This window comes from Oreochromis aureus, linkage group 19 (assembly GCF_013358895.1).
Source record: "Oreochromis aureus strain Israel breed Guangdong linkage group 19, ZZ_aureus, whole genome shotgun sequence".
NCBI classification, from domain to species: Eukaryota; Metazoa; Chordata; class Actinopteri; order Cichliformes; family Cichlidae; genus Oreochromis; species Oreochromis aureus.
The window spans coordinates 4,057,582-4,075,942 of NC_052960.1; the positions used below are offsets into that span (position 1 = coordinate 4,057,582).

An 18,361-nucleotide genomic window follows, 5' to 3' on the forward strand; every position below is an offset into this window, starting at 1 on the left:
GATATATAGCAGATATATGTTGGACGCGAAGCCTGGAAGGAATTTTAATGCCATAAATTTAAACGAGGAAGAAAGTTTTCCTTGTGTTCCTGATAGCTAGCAAGAAAAAGTAAAAAAACAAAGAAAAATAAGTGCCAGTAGCTTTACGGTTGAATTATAGGGAGACAATGCTGCGCCCACTCATTTAGTATCTTTTTAACTACCTCCCCCCGGACTGAAAGACCCCCTTCCAGTGATAGTGATGCGATTTCACAGACTGTTTGGGAAACCAAGTCAAATTTATCTGACCCCTTTTGTTTTGAGCTTCTGGTTGAATTGTACCTAGTCTGCCATTAACGCTGCCCTTTACATGTTTAAGAGCCTCATATGGTGTCTCATACCTTCCTCCAAAGTATCTCATGGATACCATATGTAAATAAGGCCTTAAAGGCATCATCTATCTGGTGTTATGGAAGAGGGTAATAAAAACGGTGGCCTGCTTACTTTCACTTTAACGTCCGTGTAGAGAACTTTCAAAATAAAGTAAACGTGTTTTTACAGCTGAGGAAGAAGCTTTTGCAGATTATAGAGGTAGATTAATACGAGAAGAATTTAAAAATTTGAGATCATAAAGTCATAAATTTATGTTTATTCATCTTTTTTTCTCAGATTTTTTCTATTATTACTAGATTACCTCTCCCCTGTTCTAGGATTACTTTAAAATCTGTGCTGAAACATAAAAAAATGCAAATACTGCCAGTCTTTAATGAAAGTTTTAACACAGCTCTGGTTAACTGAGCTTTACACAACATGGGATCATACTTCTGCTTGGTTAACGTGCAGGGGGGGTTCATCAGCAAGTGGGAGAATTAATGTGGTTGTGGGGAGGTGGACTGGGGGCCGCAGGAAGGAGTTGTTGAGGGGGGTAAAAGTGTGTCCCTTCTGCAATTGGCTGGGGCCATAAGTGTCTCATTATGCGGTGTATTGTTCCTTTGTTGTGTCGGTGGTATAAATACACCCCAGCAGGCCCATGGGGTGACAGTTTAGACACACTCACTCCTGGGGAGAGGCTGAGCATCAGGCCAAACAGCACAAACTCTGGGAAAAGTGAGGCTGTACAAAAACTGCAGGGAACTGAAAGAGTTTGGAAACATCGAGTTCAGGCCCTAAGCTCAAGCTGTCACAGTTTAAGAGGTTTTTTTTTTGGATCCTTGTTTTTGTTCCTGAATTTTCTCCCTCAGCTGAAATGGATTCCGATGCTGGCTCCACCTGCAGTCGCTCCTCGTCTCCAGACCTGGTGGTGGATGACTCTGCAGGGAGCTTCTTCTCCAATAAGATGTTCCAGAAGTACTGCCAAGAGAACAGAGCAGACAGCGAGGCCGGCCAAGGCAGGACGGAGCGCTGCAGCGGGGGCGGTAAGAGCAAATCCAGATCTGAGCTCAGCAAGGAAGAGATGCAAGATCAGAGGCTGAAAGTTAACAGTCGAGAAAGGAAGAGGATGCATGATCTGAACCAGGCGATGGATGGCCTCAGAGAGGTCATGCCATACGCACATGGACCCTCAGTCCGCAAGCTGTCAAAGATCTCCACCTTGCTCTTGGCTCGCAACTACATCCTCATGCTTTCCAGCTCTTTGGAGGAGATGAAGAAACTGGTTGGGGACGTTTATGGCGGTAATGCTGCTGTCCAGAGCCGCACAGCTCCCCATCCCACCATTACCCCTGCGGCCACGACCGCCCACCTCCCTCTGCATCCTCTGGCCCAGTCCCTTCACTCTCTGGTGGGCAGCACACCTTCAGCTCTTCAGCATCACTCATCTTCTGCCTCCTCAGCCCCAGCTCCACACTCCCCTCCATCAGCCGGCTTCCTGGGCTTTCACGCTCCAGTCCAGAGCCTCCTGAAGGACCCTCTCCACCTGAGCAGCTCCTACAGACACTTCCCTGGCATGCCCTGCCCTTGCTCACTCTGCCAGCCTCTGCCCACCACTACCTCCACATTACACAGCCTGTCTATGAGCAAGTGAGCAGGTCTCTCTTAAAATAGACTGTCCGGACCACAACCAGGGGACTGATGGAAAGAAAATGATAAAATGATGGCTGGGGCCAAACTTTGTACATACTGTATATAAACATATAGCTATCTTTTGGGATACATACCGCTGCTATTTTTTTATTAATTTCTTCTTCTTCATTTTTTTTTTACAGAAGTATTCTAAATGTTCTGGGGATTTTTATCAGAGTAGCAAAGTCTGTAACTTATGTGAAATAAGTGGTGATGAAACACTGTCAAAATGGAACTGCTGTGTCTGATTGTGCACAAATGCTATTTTCCTAAATTAAATTTGTTTTGATAATAACTACTGCTGGGTGTCTTCTTTTAAATGTGCAGTTGATTTTTAGTTTGTGAAAAATGTCTCTTCTTTCTCAGCGTCACTATTTTGGAAACGTTCTGGACATGTACAAATACACAGTAATATCGCAACAATACTACAAGGGCATGTATTGGTCCTTTAAAGGACAAACTTAGAAGTGCTAAAGCTGACATTCAGGAAAAAAGGTTGTCATTTGTTGCTAACCAGTTTCTGACAGACTAACCTCTGAAGAGCTAAAAAGGGACAGAAGGGCGAGACAATACACCAGAACAGAAGCTGAATGTGGTGTTCTTGAGCCTGGGGACCATCCATCTTCACCTCAACAGGGTGTAGGAGATGAAAGGACGACACAGGCGCCGGGAAGCCGCGTCACTTTTGTCTGACGCAGGCAAGGGACATAGCCATGTCCTCAGCTCTAGGCCAGCCATTTGTCACTGTCTCATAAGAACATGGATATAGGAACACAAAGGGCAGATTTTAAGCAAAGGACATAATGGTGTCTGTATTAAAAAAAAGAGCTCCTTTTAATTCATACAGGATGAATATTTCTATCAGCACATATTTGCAATCAGATGTTTAAAAACTCAAATCAAGTTCCAGCTTTCTTCTAAAAATAAAAAACTGAACAAGCATACGTGCACTTTACACACGCGCACTGCCATGAACATGATTTAGTCAAACAGCTCAACAAGGACTGGCCTTCACTTAGCAACAAATCAGGCGTGTAAAATACATGCTTATCCTCCCACGGCTGACAGATGAGTTGGAGACCAGGGGAGAGATGAAGAGATGTAAATCATTCTCACCCACCTCTCACTCTTACCCCTCCTTCTGCTCTTGAAAGTGCTGAATAGGTTCGAACAATAGCCATGCGTGGGACACAAAGGCCGGGGGAGTCCGAGCTCTCGTGCCTGGGACACAGACCCCCTCCATTCAATCTACATTTCATCATGGTAACAAGCGCTGTCGGGCCAAAAGGCCTGACACCCTCGCTCACCACAAAGGCGGTTAGCTCTAATATATGAGGCTATTGACACTGTAAAGAGCCCCTGTCAGTACTGGGGGATTGTCAGCTGTGGGATGTCTCAGTGGGGGGAAGCAGCTGCCAGCCAAACCAAGCGATGAAGCTTCTGTCGTGGGGACCGGCGCTGCAGCGTCACCTGGTCCCCAGTCCCTTGACACAGAGACCCCCGGTCCTCCCACAAGACCCCCCTTTATTGGGGCACAGGTGGGAATGGGAAGCAGAACACATTGTAGAGATTAGTGGGGATCGGCCTCCCTTTGCTCTAGGTAGATAATTAGAGACAGTGACTTGTGCAAAGCTGGTGTTTCCTGATTGGCACCAGATGGTGTTAACCCACAGTACAGCATCAGCGGTCTGCAGAGTGCGTGCAAGTGTGGGTGTGATGACTGCGGTGTGTAATGGATATACCTCTTAAATCATACAATATGGACATGTCCTCTGTGCACCATTATGGTCAGCCGCTGCTGTCACCACGGTGCTCTTTAGCATACGCTAACCAGCAGTGGCAGCACTGGTTTCAGTCACAATGTTGTGCACAATTAACTCTGAAAATTACACACGCTGGTCTATATTAGCAAGGGTGGAACAAGTATTCAAATCCTTTATGTGTTCATTTTCTGCACTTAAAATACTCAGCAGCAGGTGAAAGTTATGCATTTAAAATATCGCCTAAACAAAAGTAGCTGCTCTGCTGAATGGCCCTAAGAATACATCTGAGAATATACGATTAATTCTCATTTTACATACATTTGTTGATTTATGTGCATCGCCCAAGGCATGGTTTATTCCAAGCAACTTTAAAGAAATCTATCTTAAAATATTGGATCAAATATGTCCAAAACACACGATTTTAGGAGGCTGAAAGCAAAAGGTACTAGCAGGAAGGTATTTCACATGCATTTATTTATTCTACCAGGTTAAAAAGATTGTTTTCATGCACTCTGGACAAGCCCAAAAACACTAATTTCATTACCGTTACAGCAACAATTAACCGAGGCACGGTGCTCAGAGCAACAGCCTTTAAATGTTTAATTAGGGCCCTGTTAGTTGGGCAACCCCAACTAATTTGACCTCAGCTGTCTTTTTGTAGACTCTGAAATATAAAAAGTTAAGATGTAGAAAGTCATTTGATTGCTTCTAACTGATATTAATTTGTATTTTGAAGCTGTCAAATATCCAACAAATAAACACACAAAAGTCTTACATCATCCTTTGATGTAGCTGTAGACTGTTACACCAGTTAATGCATTTTATTCGGTGTAGTTGATCCAAATGAATGTTTAAATAGATGTTTCAAGCAATAATTGAAGTCTTAAACTCTGCTCTGCACTGAAAATGTTAAAAATGCAGCACATATCACTTAAGCTGAACAAAGCAGGTAAATCCCTGAAACAAACTCGCTGCACTGAAAACAGGTGAATAGAAACAGAATCAGTCAGTACCCAACTTTTCTTGTTATTTGTACTTTTTTAAAGGACTCATTGATAGACATAAAATGTGATCATAAGGGGATTTTTTTCAGATCTAGTATAAGAAGATCCTTAATTTGTATGAAAAATACAGAATATTTAAATGTATCTGATGAATGCAGAGAGGCAGAGCAATAAGGTTTGACTTATAAACGTCATTAACTTTTTAAGAACAATACATCAATCACTGTATTTAGTTACTCTTGTGCCTGGATGTTATTATATAATATTAGCCATGAAGCTATTTTGGAAGCCTTGAACTGAATATAAATTTTGATTATAAGCACAGCTTATAATCTGGCAAAGACATATGCTGGAGTCAAAAAAGTCAAAAGACAGAAATATCTTTTAACAGCACAAAGGATGCACTGATGTTATTACACCATGACCTTTTGTAGATGAAATGTAGACAGATGGATAAGTTAACTGCTTCAGATACTGATCAATAGTGGAGTGCTTATCCCAACTTGGCTCAGGCCAACCTGCACTGACAGAGTTAATTAGGGGACTGAAAGACCCAATTAAGAGGAATGAGGGGCCGGACGGGGGACATGTATTGGAGGACATACGCACACATTGTGCAGAGTCTAGATAAAAGAGAACTTCAATTAGGGGAGAGCACACTTCCAGAAGCTTGATGTCTGTTCTTTTTGCATTTTATGCTTAGTAAAGCCCACAGCTCCCCACCACCACCCTTTTTCACTCAGAATAATGATGAGGGGAAAGCACAGCTGCTGGGGGTCAACACACATATGCAGTATGGTGTGCACATACGCTCACATGTATGTACACAGATGTACAGAGGAGGGAGATTGATGAGGGGACTCAGGCTGGAACTGCTAAATGCTGATTAGTCAACATAATGTCTGAAGAAGGAACGCAGCGGTCTGGATTTGATGGGTTTCATAAACATCTTATTGGTTAAATTAGTGTTAATTAAAAGAGAAAAATCAGCATATTTTTAAATTATTATTCTCCCCCATGAAAGATCTGGGTTATAGTTTCTCATTGTCTCGGATGGACTTCTCCAAGCTATGCTGTAAGATTGGTTGGCTGCTTTTGGTCACAACAGCAAGACTGTAGAATATTGTTTCCAAAAATGAGTGGCGAGACCATGTAAATGTCAATAAAAAAATTATTTGTAGGTCAATTAAACCCTCCCTTAATCTGAAAATTTAAAATGGAAAGGTTGTGTAATACTTAGCAAACTAACTGGTGGAACATCTTTAAACTAGTCAGCAGGATGTTAGGCTATTATTAAAAAAGACCATCCGAGAAAAGCAGAGATTTCCAGAAGTAAAGGTGAGGAAAGCTAAGCACTCTTGCCTGCATGCAAGGGGCAAGGCCAAAACCATGACTGAATCGCGGTGGCTTTTGGATGGTGAACTAATAACAGACAGACTTGGAAATCACTCCATAGGCTCAGGAACACCAATAAGAACATACAAGTTTTTGCAGCATCCAAAAAAGCACATCAACACTTTACCATGTCTGGAAAAATATTAAAAAGGCAAAAAAAAAAAGAAAAAAAAAAAAAGATCCAGAAACACAGCAGACTTGTCCGAGCCAAAGCTCAGTGAAGATGAATTAAGTGGAAATCGGTCCTGTGTTCTCAGCAAACTTAAATTGCAGAAATCATGAATGTACATGATGAATAATAAATCTTGAAGACTGTTTAAAAGCAGCATTCATGATGGTGTTTTGGTGCATTTGTTCACATTAATGTTGAACATTACATACAGGTTTGAGTGAGCTGCCATCCATGGAAAGTGCATATTTCATCAATACAAAGCATTGTGGGCCGATGGTAAAAGAGCCTTGGCTGATCACAGTTTGTTGGCTTCTGCTTGCCCACCTGCATTTAAAGGACTGAGCATAGATTCCCAGTCAGATTAAGACCCGGGGAGTTTTCTGGCCATGGTTTCAAAATGTACTTTTCACGAATTACTACTTTTGTCCTGTGCCACGGTGATCCACCATGCTTCATAATGCATAGATTGTCACCAAATTGAAAGAAGTTGATCTTTCAGGATGTTTTCAGTTTAATCACAAAAGAAAGGCAGGTGTACAAGCAGAAGCTATCACGGCTGCTGTGGCAGGCCGTGTGGAGGTTAGATAAGGACCCAATACGCAGACACTGCTGATGTGAGTGAACTTCATTATGGAGAGTGACATACAAACAAGAGCGAGGGCGGCAAGAAACAGAACTAAGAAAGACTCTAAACCGGGAAAACTAATAAAACAAAACTGAACCCTGAGTCCCAAGGAAGACACAGAGGGAGAAACTCAGGGAGGTAACGCAGAGTTACACAGAGAGGTAATATAGCATGGAGGAACACAGATGGACCAGCAAGAAGTAGGAGAAAACACAGGGCTTATATACACACAGGAGCAATCAGGGAATGAGAAACAGGAGGGAGACACAGCTGGGGTAAATTATACAGAACGAGACAAGGGGAAGCAAAACTAGACTCACTGCATGTAGGACTGGGAATATCAAAATAAATCAGGAAACAAGAGACAATTCAGAAAGATGCGGACTAGACACTGAGAGGCAGACTGAAAGAATATGACACATGGAACATAAGGAAGACAGTGACTTAAACTAGAAACCAGAACAACAATTAACATCAAGAGAACTAAACAATGAATAACCAATAATCAGGCAATAGAACTTAAACACAAAACACTGGGAAACACCCAGGACCATGACAGTAGCCCACAAAATGTGATGAAGTGGTATCAAATGAAGAGGCAAGAATGGATTTCAACGAATCAGGGTTTGGCCCAGACTGTGCTATCCAAGATGCCACAAAGAATTGCATTAGTTATTTAAGAAATGGTTATGATTGTTCTTCACTACATCATAGAAGCAAATAAAAAAAACTATATAATGAAAAAAATGCAGCAAACTTTGTGAAACATAACTGTATTACTCAAATCCCAAACTCTTGCAGAGTGCTAGTGCTGATTTTTTTTTTTTTTCAAACGTGGTGCTGGCAACAATATTTGCACTTTCCACTTTTGAAAACAATAATTACGTTTTATTAACATTTCACGATGCTTTTTACTGTAAAAAAAATAATCCTTAAAACATTTATAGTAACGTTAATTTACGTTAAACAGTTTCTGTCAACTTGTGATTTGATTCTGTGCTGTTGTTTTTACCTTATTAATGCGGGTATGCCGAAATACCTGCGAAGAGAAACTGATCATACGCGCTCCCGAACTGTTTGGTCCTCTGCAGCCACCGTAGACAGGACACAGAAACTAAAATAGTTGTTTATAAAACCAAACATTGGTTTTTAATGGGTTTATTTAATTGAGAATGTGATGTGGACATTGGTATGCTGTAGATGAGAAGTCATTAAAGTCTGTGTTTTCTTCTACTCTTTTTTTGTTTTTTGGGGTTTTTTTTAGCCACGCTGTCGGGGTGAGAGTTCAGTAAATACTGATGATGTCATCGTGTGAAGATGGCTGAAGGGTGAGAGTGAAGTCGCAAATTATTTTAAGTTTTACACTTTAATCTTACAAAGAGCGACGGTGTCATTCACGTGTCTCGTGTCTCATTGTGTCGTGTATCTAACCAGATATAGTGTGTTTACTTTGCGTTAACACTAGCGCGTAAAGCTCCCGGAATCTTTTCAGGAAGTGCGTTTGTTTACCAAAACACAGCCTGGCTAGCGTTAGCATATGCTAGTTAGCTTTTGCTGTTTATCTTTTTAAATCACGCAGTGAGAAACTCCGGGCTGTATTGACGCGTCATTTTTACACTCAGTGATCACATTTAGTTTTAAAAATCACTTCGTGACTTATTCGAACATTTAATCTCGCCGAGCTGACGTTAGCTAACTCGTTATCTGTCAAAGCTGCGTGTGTTTCTGGAATCCTTGAGAATCTCAAACTCAGATTCTTTGATCGATTACGAACAGACTGCAAATGTAAAGCTTTGGTGCTGATTGTTAATATTTCCTCTTCTCTTTCTGGTTTTATGTGGGTGGTCACAGAGAAGGCTGGTGGGGAGGCTGGCTGCAGCAGAGCTTCCAGGCCGTCAAAGAAAAGGTAATGATCTCAAACCAAAAGACTTCGACATTATGACAGTTAGTAAGCCTGTGTGTATGTTAATGCTCAGGAATATTAGGAAATACTTTGAGGTTTTAATAAAGAGGAAGAGCCAAAATACACCAGACAATACATTGCTGAGTAATAGTGCCAGCTGTTTCCCAGTCTTTCCTATTGCCTTCACAGGGCACAGTCTGAAAGTGTTTTGAGGTTGGATGCTGATCCACAAAATAAATCTCAGTGGTATAAATGTGCAGCTGTGTGGCAGAGAAATACGCATGTCACAAGCGTCTGCTCTAAACCAGACTTTGGGCAAAGCATGTGGTTTCTTAGTACTACTGCAATTTTCAGAAGAATTGTGTAAACCTGTTGCTTTTGCACTTTCTCTGGCATATTCTCCTCCAGAAATCCATTCAAAGTCATGCCTCACAATTTAATGATCAGTTATTTGTAAAAGGATTCAAAGTTTCAGCAGAATACACAGTTGTGGTCAGAATTTCCATACATTTATCATGAATATTTTGGTAATTTTAGGCTTATAACGACTTCTTTAAACTGTTCTTTTTCCCAGGGTGGAGTGATTGTACAGCAAACAAGTATTGGATGCAAAAGTTTGAATTTATTTGGGATATTCTCTAATCCACATGGGATCAAAAGTATACATACCCCCCCCCCCCCCAAAATAATATTTGGTTAAATGTCACTTAGAAAGTTACACCTTGACCAGATGCTTTTGGCACACATAAACAAGCTTCTTATAATTCCAGGTGGATATTTAACCACTGTTCTTGATGGATTTAGTAGATGTTGGTTGGTTTCTTGGCGTAGATCTGGCTTTTAACCACAGTCCACAAATTTTCAACATGGTGAGGAATTTTGGAAGCTCAAAGTTAGTCTGTTTTAGCCATTTCAAAGGCTGTTTTGTTGTGTGTTTCGGATCATTTTTCTGTTGGAACAACCAGTTGTGTCCAAGCTTCAACTGTCTAGCTGCTGATTTGGAGAATTTGGAAGTAGTTCTGCATCTTCATTATTCCATCTGCAATGCTACCACCACCATGCTTGACAGGCTGTTCCGGTTGAATAATTCACTGTTACTTCTCCAAACATACCTCTTGTCATTGTGACCGAGCAGCTCAATCTTTGTTCTGACATGCTTGAAGGTATAGGTTTTGGAGGTGGGGCTCTTTTCTTGGTACCTCAGTCTGTGGTGATGTAAAACTAGCTTCATGGTGGACAGTGACACTGATGTTCCAGCAGTTCCAGTTCATGGCAGGTTTGAGCATCTGAGCCTTGGTGGTTCTGGGTTCTTCTTGAATATGCTAATCAATTTTCACTCACCTGAAGGTGACAGTTTGGGTCTTCTGGACACAAAGGAATAACTTTTACTTAAGTACAGTTGTTTGAACTTGGAGTCTGCAGTGGATTAGAAACGTCTCCAAGAGATCTTCCCGATTTGTGTGAATCTACAAATTCTTCTTAGATCTTCTCTGAGTTCCTTGGACTTTCCCATTGTTCTGAGTATTGGCCTTTCCGGTGACAGCTGCCAAACAATCCTTATGAAGGCAAAGAGAAACAATAATGATGACTAATGAAGTTAAACATGAATTGGACTTGTCAAGTTTAAAGATACTATAGAACCTTCAGCACAATTTACTTAAATATATACGTACAGTCACTTAAATCTTTTAGCCTATACTTTTACTTTTGGCCCTGTGTGGATTAGAGAAACCCCCCAAATAAATTCAAACTCATTTAAAGATGTATGGTGTACAATCGTTCCACCATGGAAAATGAACAGTTCAAAGAAATCATTAGAGCCCCAAATTCCCATGACATTCATTCCTGTCATGAGTGGATGTTGTTCACACCTTACCTGCTGTAGTTCTGTGCTCCACAGTTTCAGAACCACTGATGGATGGAACATGTTTTCAGTCTTTAAGCATTCATTTTGGCTCCTTCTAGCACCTGTACTGTAAGCGGACAAGGAGACACTCAGCAGTGTCTATTGTTTATTATGGTGCTTCACAAAAAACCAAACTGTTGTCAACATTCCCTGTTGGACAGGATGTGAGAGGAGAGATGAAGACAGGGGCACAGTTTTATAGAAGAAATTAGTTACATAAAGCAACATGGTTGTGTCAGCCAGTATTTGAATGTCATATCAGTATACGTTTAAAAACTCGCTTTACTGCAACAGTTTCATAATTTTCTCCTTTTTCCTTAATAAAAAATGTAAAAGCTGAGGAAAAAAACATATGATTTTTTACTTTAAATTTCATACTCAGTAGCATTGTGCCGCCACGCAGTTTAGATCAATTAAGATAAAAAAGATGAAATTGATCCAAATAAAGGATTTATTTAAAATAATTAAAAAAAAAGACCAACTCATATTTTTAAGAATTTTGGCACCGTCTTGGTGTATCGCTGCTTGTGACTTTGATAGGCTGAAGCAGCAATTTCCTGAGAGATATGATAAGGTTGAATCTGGATTTTGATCTTTGTCCTTTTCTTTGCAGTCATCTGAAGCCTTAGAATTCATAAAGCGAGACCTGACTGAGTTCTCCACTGTGGTGCAGCATGATACGGCCTGCTCAATTGCGGCTACGGCCACTGCCGTCAGAAACAAACTTGCAGTAAGTGTTAGGCTTTAACGGCGTCGTGTCTTCTATGAATATCTCCCAAATGCCTGTTTACATGCAGATCGAATGTGTATTTATCCCACTGTGTGTTTATTCTGCTTTTTAGGTGGAAGGTTCCTCTGAGACTACAGAAAAAGTGAAGAAGAGCCTCTCTAGTTTCTTAGGCGTAATATCAGACACGCTTGCTCCACCTCCCGATAAAACTATTGACTGTGATGTAATCACGCTGGTGGCAACACCAGCAGGAACCACAGAAGTTTATGACAGTTCAAAGGTGAGTATTAAATTATTTGTATTAACACACCCCTCAATTCATCAGTTAAAAATGGCTAAACACACATGAGGTCCGAATGCATCACGCTGTTTTGCACCTTTTCTCACTTGTTTAGGTCTTGGCATCAAAGGCTGTTTTATGGTTTCAGTGACAGTTGAGATTTTGGTTTAAATCTGCAGTTTCAGTTCTTCACAGGGCCTCATTATGGTTTCCTAAATCTGATGCTCACAGTACAGTCAAAGGAAACATTTTTGTGACATTAGCTCTGAGAATAAAACAACAGGTTTTGAAGCTCTAACAATGAGAACAGGACAGGGATACATGTGAGGAAAGACTTTGGACAACATCCTGACCTGACTCACCCAACTGTTAGTTATCCTTATAGAGGGTCACCTCCACCAGCAGTGGGTGCAGTTGAGTTTACACATCGTTTTTGCTAAGACTGAACTGGTCTCTAGCTCAGATGGAGGATCGCTAACAGACTCAGTCGTTCTCCTTCAGACTAAATTATATTAACACTGAGAGACTCCTGCATTTGCATTGCCTCTGTTCTTAAATGGTCCAGGTCCAGGTATTACTGGAGCTGCATAGAGTGGCATAAATTGATTATTGTGGTGGAGCACCATCAGGATAATGTTCCCTTCAAGGGATTGTGGAGGGGGGAGATCCTCCGCCTCAAACAAATCCTCTGAATATTGACCTCTTTCTTGCCATTTTCCAATTCCTGCTCCATATCTACATCTCCACCCTCTCCTCTGCCTTTTGACCGTTTTCCAAAACATTTTTCTAAATTTTGCAACAAGCTTTGCTCCTGATAATGTTTTGGGCGCTGTCATAGAGTTGTTTTGGAAATTACCATATGTGGTGAATATAGACAGACTAAGGTTGCATGATACAGATAGACCTGCTAAATTCACTTGTTAAAGCTGGAGCACAGAATTTTGTGCGAGACGAAGAGAGAGCGAAAACCCTCTTGCTATATATCTTGGAAGAAAATGCTTCACGGTGCATTTATCAAGTAGTCTCTGTTGTGTTATCAAACTGCAAAAGTGAGCACATGATGTGCATGTGGAAGTGAAATGATCTCCACTAAGCGTTTGTTGTTTCCTGCAGGCACGTCTCTACAGTTTGCAGGCTGACCCAGCGACATACTGCAATGAACCAGATGGTAAGAAAAATCATGATCAACTGGTTGATCTATGAAGGTCTGCAACCAGTGTTCTGTTGCAGACCTTTACAGTCAACACTTCATTAGGTGCACCTTGCTATTGGGTTGGAGCCTCTTTTGCCTTCAGAATTCTTTGGAGCATAGATTCAAAGAAGTGCTGTAAACATTCCTCAGACGCTTTGGTCCACACTGATGTGATAACATCACATCAGTGTGGTCCTGAGATGCTGTTCTGTAGATATTTTTTTGGAATGAGTTATTATCAGCTTACAGCAGTCTGACCATTCTTCTCTTACCCCTGGCATCAACAGGGCGTTCTCTCCCAGAGAAATTACACTTATTGGATATTTTCTCTTTTTTGGGGCCGTTCTCTGTAAACTTTAGAGATGGTTGGATTGGAAAATCCCAGCAGATCAGCGTATTCTGAAATATTTATACCAGCCCATCTGGCACCAACAAACATGCCACATTTAAAGTCCCTTAAATCACCTTTGATCCCCATCCACGTCATTGGCTGATTAGATCTTTGTAGTAAGAAGCATTTGAACAGATTTACCTAACAAATTGACTGCTAAGTGTGTTTTATTTGTTGGCAGACGTATAGATGTAGTGTTTTGGTTACTCTGAATGTGTGTTTTTTATTCTCTTATACCTCTGAGAGACCTGTATTTACCTTTTGCTGGGTCAGTAAAATCTTTAGGCCATACATTGCAATCTTTTTGATCAGATTTACTGGAGTTCTCCTCCTTAAAATCATCTAAATAATGAAATGTTGTTTTTTCTTTGTCAGGCCCCCCTGAACAGTTTGAGAGCTGGCTGTCCACCTTCAGCCTGGAAGATAAGAAAGGCGAAATCTCTGAGCTTTTGGTCAACAGTCCCTCTATACGAGCGCTTTATACCAAAATGGTATCACCTGATGCTCTCTTCAAACGTTTGCTCCTCGTCTCCTTTTGAATAAATAAAAAAGATAAGAACTTTGTCTCTTTTGTGCAGGTGCCAGCAGCTGTAGCACATTCTGAGTTCTGGCAGAGATATTTCTACAAAGTCTTCCAGCTGGATCAGGTAAACCTGCCGTTTCATATGATTTTGTTTTTTCCTATATACATCTTTCATGCAACTTAAATGTGTTGTCTTGGGTGCCACCTGCTGGCCAGTTTTTGGACTTTTCTTGGAGGTTTTTATTACCAACATGTGGTCATACTGCAACCTTAAAATGAGCCGCGTACACAAAGAACTATTGAATTTAATTTTCTTTTCCAAATGTGAAAGCTAATCCAGTAACAGTCTGTGTTTCAGCGGGAGGATATTTGTGGTGTTTTCTTTCATTATGATTTCTTCACACTGACACTAGCTCTCAGGAGACGAGGTTTACTGAACAACAGCGGCGCTCCCGTTGGTGCCTCTTTGTATTCTTTCCGCACGTTGCTCTCAGTGTGGAATAGGAATTATGCTTTTAACGCCTAATTACCCCGTGTACATTTCTATTATGATGTTTTTTCCCCAAACGGAGAAGACGTTCTGCTGTTGCCATTAAAGTTGTTATTCAACACATTATTATGGAAATAAAGGCTGAGGCAGTAAAGAGTACTTTTATGTATAAAACACAATAATTTATTTATGAAGTCACTAACATTAGAGCAGATTGTTGATTGCAGTTTTCCTAAAAATTGCACATCCAAACTGTTTTGAAGACATTTGCAAAAGGAAGGCAAATACAATCAGTACATTAAAAATTAAATCATGTCTGCTTGTGTAGGAGCCAGTGTGAGTTTTAAATCATCAGAGTGATACAAACTTTAAGCTGGGTCACGTTTTTACACTAGTTAAAAGGCCTGTTTGAGGTTTATTGGGTTAAAGTTTAGTTTAAGGTTAAACTAAAGATCTGGTACTCGGCTGTGTTTGTGTGATTGAATGTTCTCAGGTTATGACATTCATGGCGAAACATGAGAACTGCTCATCTGAACAACCCCAAACTCAGGTGATGCTAGCAACCTCAGTTAGCTACGCTGCATTAATAAACTGAGTGGGTGCATCATAAGTAATTACTAGAATTTCACTCAGCAAATCACACCTGAAACACAGACTTCTTGTATGGTCACTGCACAACCGCAAGATTAATCAGATACTTCTATTAAAAAGATCTGAAAAGGGTTAGCCGTCGATCAAAGCGGCTTTCCTCTTTTCTTTTCTTTTGTTTTCTTTCTTTCTTTCTTTTTTTTTTAAATGAAGGGAACTTTTAAGAGCCCCAAACCATTTTTTGTGCCAGCCTCTAAATGCTGCTTTTTAATGCTCTAAAGCCGAGACGCTTCGGGGGCCAACGTACTCTTGGAGCCTCAGATGGCCATTAGAGGAACTGTCGATGGTGGCACTTGGCACTGGCTCTATTTTTCAGGATGGATGGATGCAGCTTGGGACAGACATATAAAGACTTGTTGAATTTTTAATGGGTTGATGATTCACAGATATTGAGACTATAGAAACTTTTGTTTTTCTGTGTTATCTAGGAGGAGGCGAGGAGGCTGGTGCTGAAGCAGAGAGCAGAGCAGAGTGCGCACACAGAGACGCTGGGCTGGGAGGAAGAAGAGGAGGGTATGTTCAGGAGAGTTAATGTTTATCTGCCAGCTTTGCTTTGAAACACTTTCACTCACACGGCCTGTTTATTGTCAGATGACTTCCTTGGTGCCACGTCGTCATCTCAACTCAACCTCACGCCCCCGTTGGACAGCAGCAACCTAACAGTTCCTGCAGAGGCCGCTGTGCTGAGTCCTGTCCTGTCTCCGAGTGAAGAGCGTGAAACCACCTACTCGGTCAGCAGCGACAGCGTCAGTCTGCCAACTCAGGTAGAAGTGCGGCCAGAGCCTGTAACCACAGAGCTGGCAGAGAAACTGACAGAGGCTAGCTTGGAGGATGTTGTAAACAAGACGCAGGACGAGCAGAGGCCCGGAAACAGTGACTTACCTCCTGAAGCTCAAGCGGAGGCCGTTACCCAGCCCGAGGTCACAGCTGACGGGGTGTCAGCACGAGCCCCGGCCTCAAAACCGGAAAACTCAAAAGAAGATGGACCGCAGGACCTGAGAGTTTTTGAGCTCAACTCTGACAGCGGGAAGTCTACGCCCTCCAAGAACGGCAAGAAAGGTGCGATGCCCTGAGGCAGTTGGTCTTACTGTTCCAGTTGAATCGAAACAGGATTAGGTTCAGGGATGCACTTATGAGTTTTCCACTTAATAGGCTTAGAAGAAGCAGCAGAGTCAAGGTCATAAAGTCCCAACTTGTTGTGTCTGTCTCTCCTCCCTCTCCAGGCTCGAGCACCGATGTGAGCGAGGACTGGGAGAAAGACTTTGACCTGGACATGACGGAAGAAGAGGTCCAGATGGCTCTCTCTAAAATCGAAGCATCTGGAGAGGTTTGTGGGTTTTTTTTTTTTATGGGGGGATAGATATGAATAATTCATGTTGCGTACATTCTGCTCACTGTTTTTTCCCTCCTCCTCTCACCAGCTGGATGAAGACTGGGAGAACTGGGACTGAGTGCCTCGGCTACACGAACCCCGTCCCGCCATTAAAGCTAGTTCTCCGCAGACGAACCATGCTTAATGTGTTTTAACTCTTTGTCCACTCTGTCACCATGTCATGATTGTCAGTGGGGGATTTTTTCTGGCGGGTTTGGACCATATTGGTAAACCTGTTGAAAAGCGCAACGGGAAGACCAAGGCAATAAGAATTAGTGCTCTGTCAGCTGTAGGCCTCTAGCGAGGGAAATGACTCTTGGCTATTTCTTGGAGTAACTTCTCACTTTAGAGAGCGTATGACACTAGCGTAGGACAGGTTGTAATCATTCTGACCTTAAAGCTCGAGGGCGAGTCGGAATGTGAAGGGTTTCACTGCAGCAGCCGGGGAGGAGCCGTTTCTCTTTACTTTGTCTTTATCACATAAAATTCATCTTGTATATGTTGCGAGTGTATTTCCAGGCGATGACTTAAATGCGGGCTGAGAAATAGCCATAAACTGTAATGCTGCTTGTCTCCTTTCTAAGATGAAATACTTTAAACGTGACTTTTTCTTCTTTTTTTCCTATTTGAGTGATCATGAATGACGACCCTTTTCTTTCTCATCTGTTTTATGCAAGTGAATCTTCAAAATGGAAAAAAACTATTTTGGTCTTTTTTCTTTTCCATCGGATTACTTTTCATTTTGGATTCACTCCCGACGCTAGGTGTATGGCCTTGTAAAACACACAGTAGTGTGACGATGTAATCCAAATGTTTTTGTGACACCATCTGAAACACAACCAGCTGACGTGTCGTTATTCCTTCTTCCCTCTCTCCTCGTCGCGTGATTGATTCAGATATACGAGATTCGTGTTGGTGACTGTCATTTTCGAGTAATTATAAGTTGTTTATCTATTTGTCATATGTGGGCAGAGGGAGTTAGTTAACAGTCACAGTTGACCCAATAAAGAGAGTTCAGACCGGTTCTGGTGTTGTGATTCCAGATGCTTTGGTTTCAATTTGAGGAAGGCTCGCAGGTTCAGTCAGATCAACAATCCTATGATTTATTTTTTATTTTTTTTGTTTGTCTTCCTTGGTCCATCGTCAGAACAAAATGGCTCAGCAGGCAGTGTGCCAAGTAGAAGAAAGGGTGAAGTGAGCACGCTCCACGCTTTTCGGATTTCCTTATCCATCATCTGTAACGTAATTGAGGAAAAAAAAAAAGCCTAGAGGTGTAATATTTATACTACAAGAAATGCTTAATTATTGTATTATGTGCTTTAGATTGCATGTCTGTGCAATAACATTATGCAAAACATTGTGCAGATGGTCACTGTTGAGTTGTATGTTTTGTTTCGTTTTGGCTGTTCTTCAGGTTTTGACGATGTGTTGCATGTATATAACTCTCTGCTGCGTGTTCCCTTCAGAATCACACGTTGAACTAATCAGACCTGTCGACTTCTTTTTGTTTAACGTCAGTTATTTCACTTTATTTTCCAGGTGATCTCTGTCATTAAAGGATTCATGGCTAACGACCTCCGTGTCTTGCTTAACGCCGTTCGGCAGGACGACAAGAAAACGTTAAAAATGCACAATATGTGGAGATACTTTTACAGTTTAATTTGTAAACACTTGACTACGGGACAAATTTGGATTTAGGCTGAAAAAATTAAAAATATATTTAAATAATAAAGCTATGAAACTGCTTATAGAGATTTAAATGTACGTCTGCATAATTAGGTGCACTTTGCTGGTAGGGGCAGGCTCTGGTATACAAACGACGTTTGGTACCAAGCAGTCCAAAGTCCCCACAGCGTTAAACCAACAGAAGCCTGAGTTGTTAATAGCAGGCAGGATGGACGTTTACACCAAATTGTGACCCTGCCAT

At 41.4% G+C, this 18,361-nt stretch overlaps 2 protein-coding genes across 2 annotated transcripts; both read left to right on the forward strand.

Annotated features, from left to right (window-relative positions):
• Window positions 1-1,225: 1,225 nt before the first annotated feature.
• On the forward strand, window positions 1,226-2,002 carry olig4 (oligodendrocyte transcription factor 4). Its single transcript, XM_031728072.1, has one exon. It carries the CDS (start codon window positions 1,226-1,228, stop codon window positions 2,000-2,002), a length of 777 nt encoding a protein of 258 aa, XP_031583932.1.
• A 6,113-nt stretch (window positions 2,003-8,115) lies between these two features.
• On the forward strand, window positions 8,116-18,008 carry bsdc1 (BSD domain containing 1). Its single transcript, XM_031728118.2, has 11 exons — window positions 8,116-8,327; window positions 8,851-8,905; window positions 11,422-11,538; window positions 11,651-11,818; window positions 12,932-12,986; window positions 13,777-13,892; window positions 13,980-14,048; window positions 15,491-15,575; window positions 15,654-16,121; window positions 16,286-16,389; window positions 16,484-18,008. Exons 1-11 carry the CDS (start codon window positions 8,317-8,319, stop codon window positions 16,511-16,513), a joined length of 1,278 nt encoding a protein of 425 aa, XP_031583978.1. The 5' UTR covers window positions 8,116-8,316; the 3' UTR covers window positions 16,514-18,008.
• Window positions 18,009-18,361: the final 353 nt, after the last annotated feature.

Excerpts from the sequence above, each read along its gene's own strand:
- bsdc1 (XM_031728118.2), top strand. Across the intron at positions 13,893-13,979 it reads GAGCGCTTTATACCAAAATG|GTGCCAGCAGCTGTAGCACA; the intron begins GTATCACCTGAT and ends TCTTTTGTGCAG. Across the intron at positions 15,576-15,653 it reads CTGGGAGGAAGAAGAGGAGG|ATGACTTCCTTGGTGCCACG; the intron begins GTATGTTCAGGA and ends GTTTATTGTCAG.
- olig4 (XM_031728072.1), top strand. The coding sequence starts at position 1,226 with ATGGATTCCGATGCTGGCTCCACCTGCAGTCGCTCCTCGTCTCCAGAC.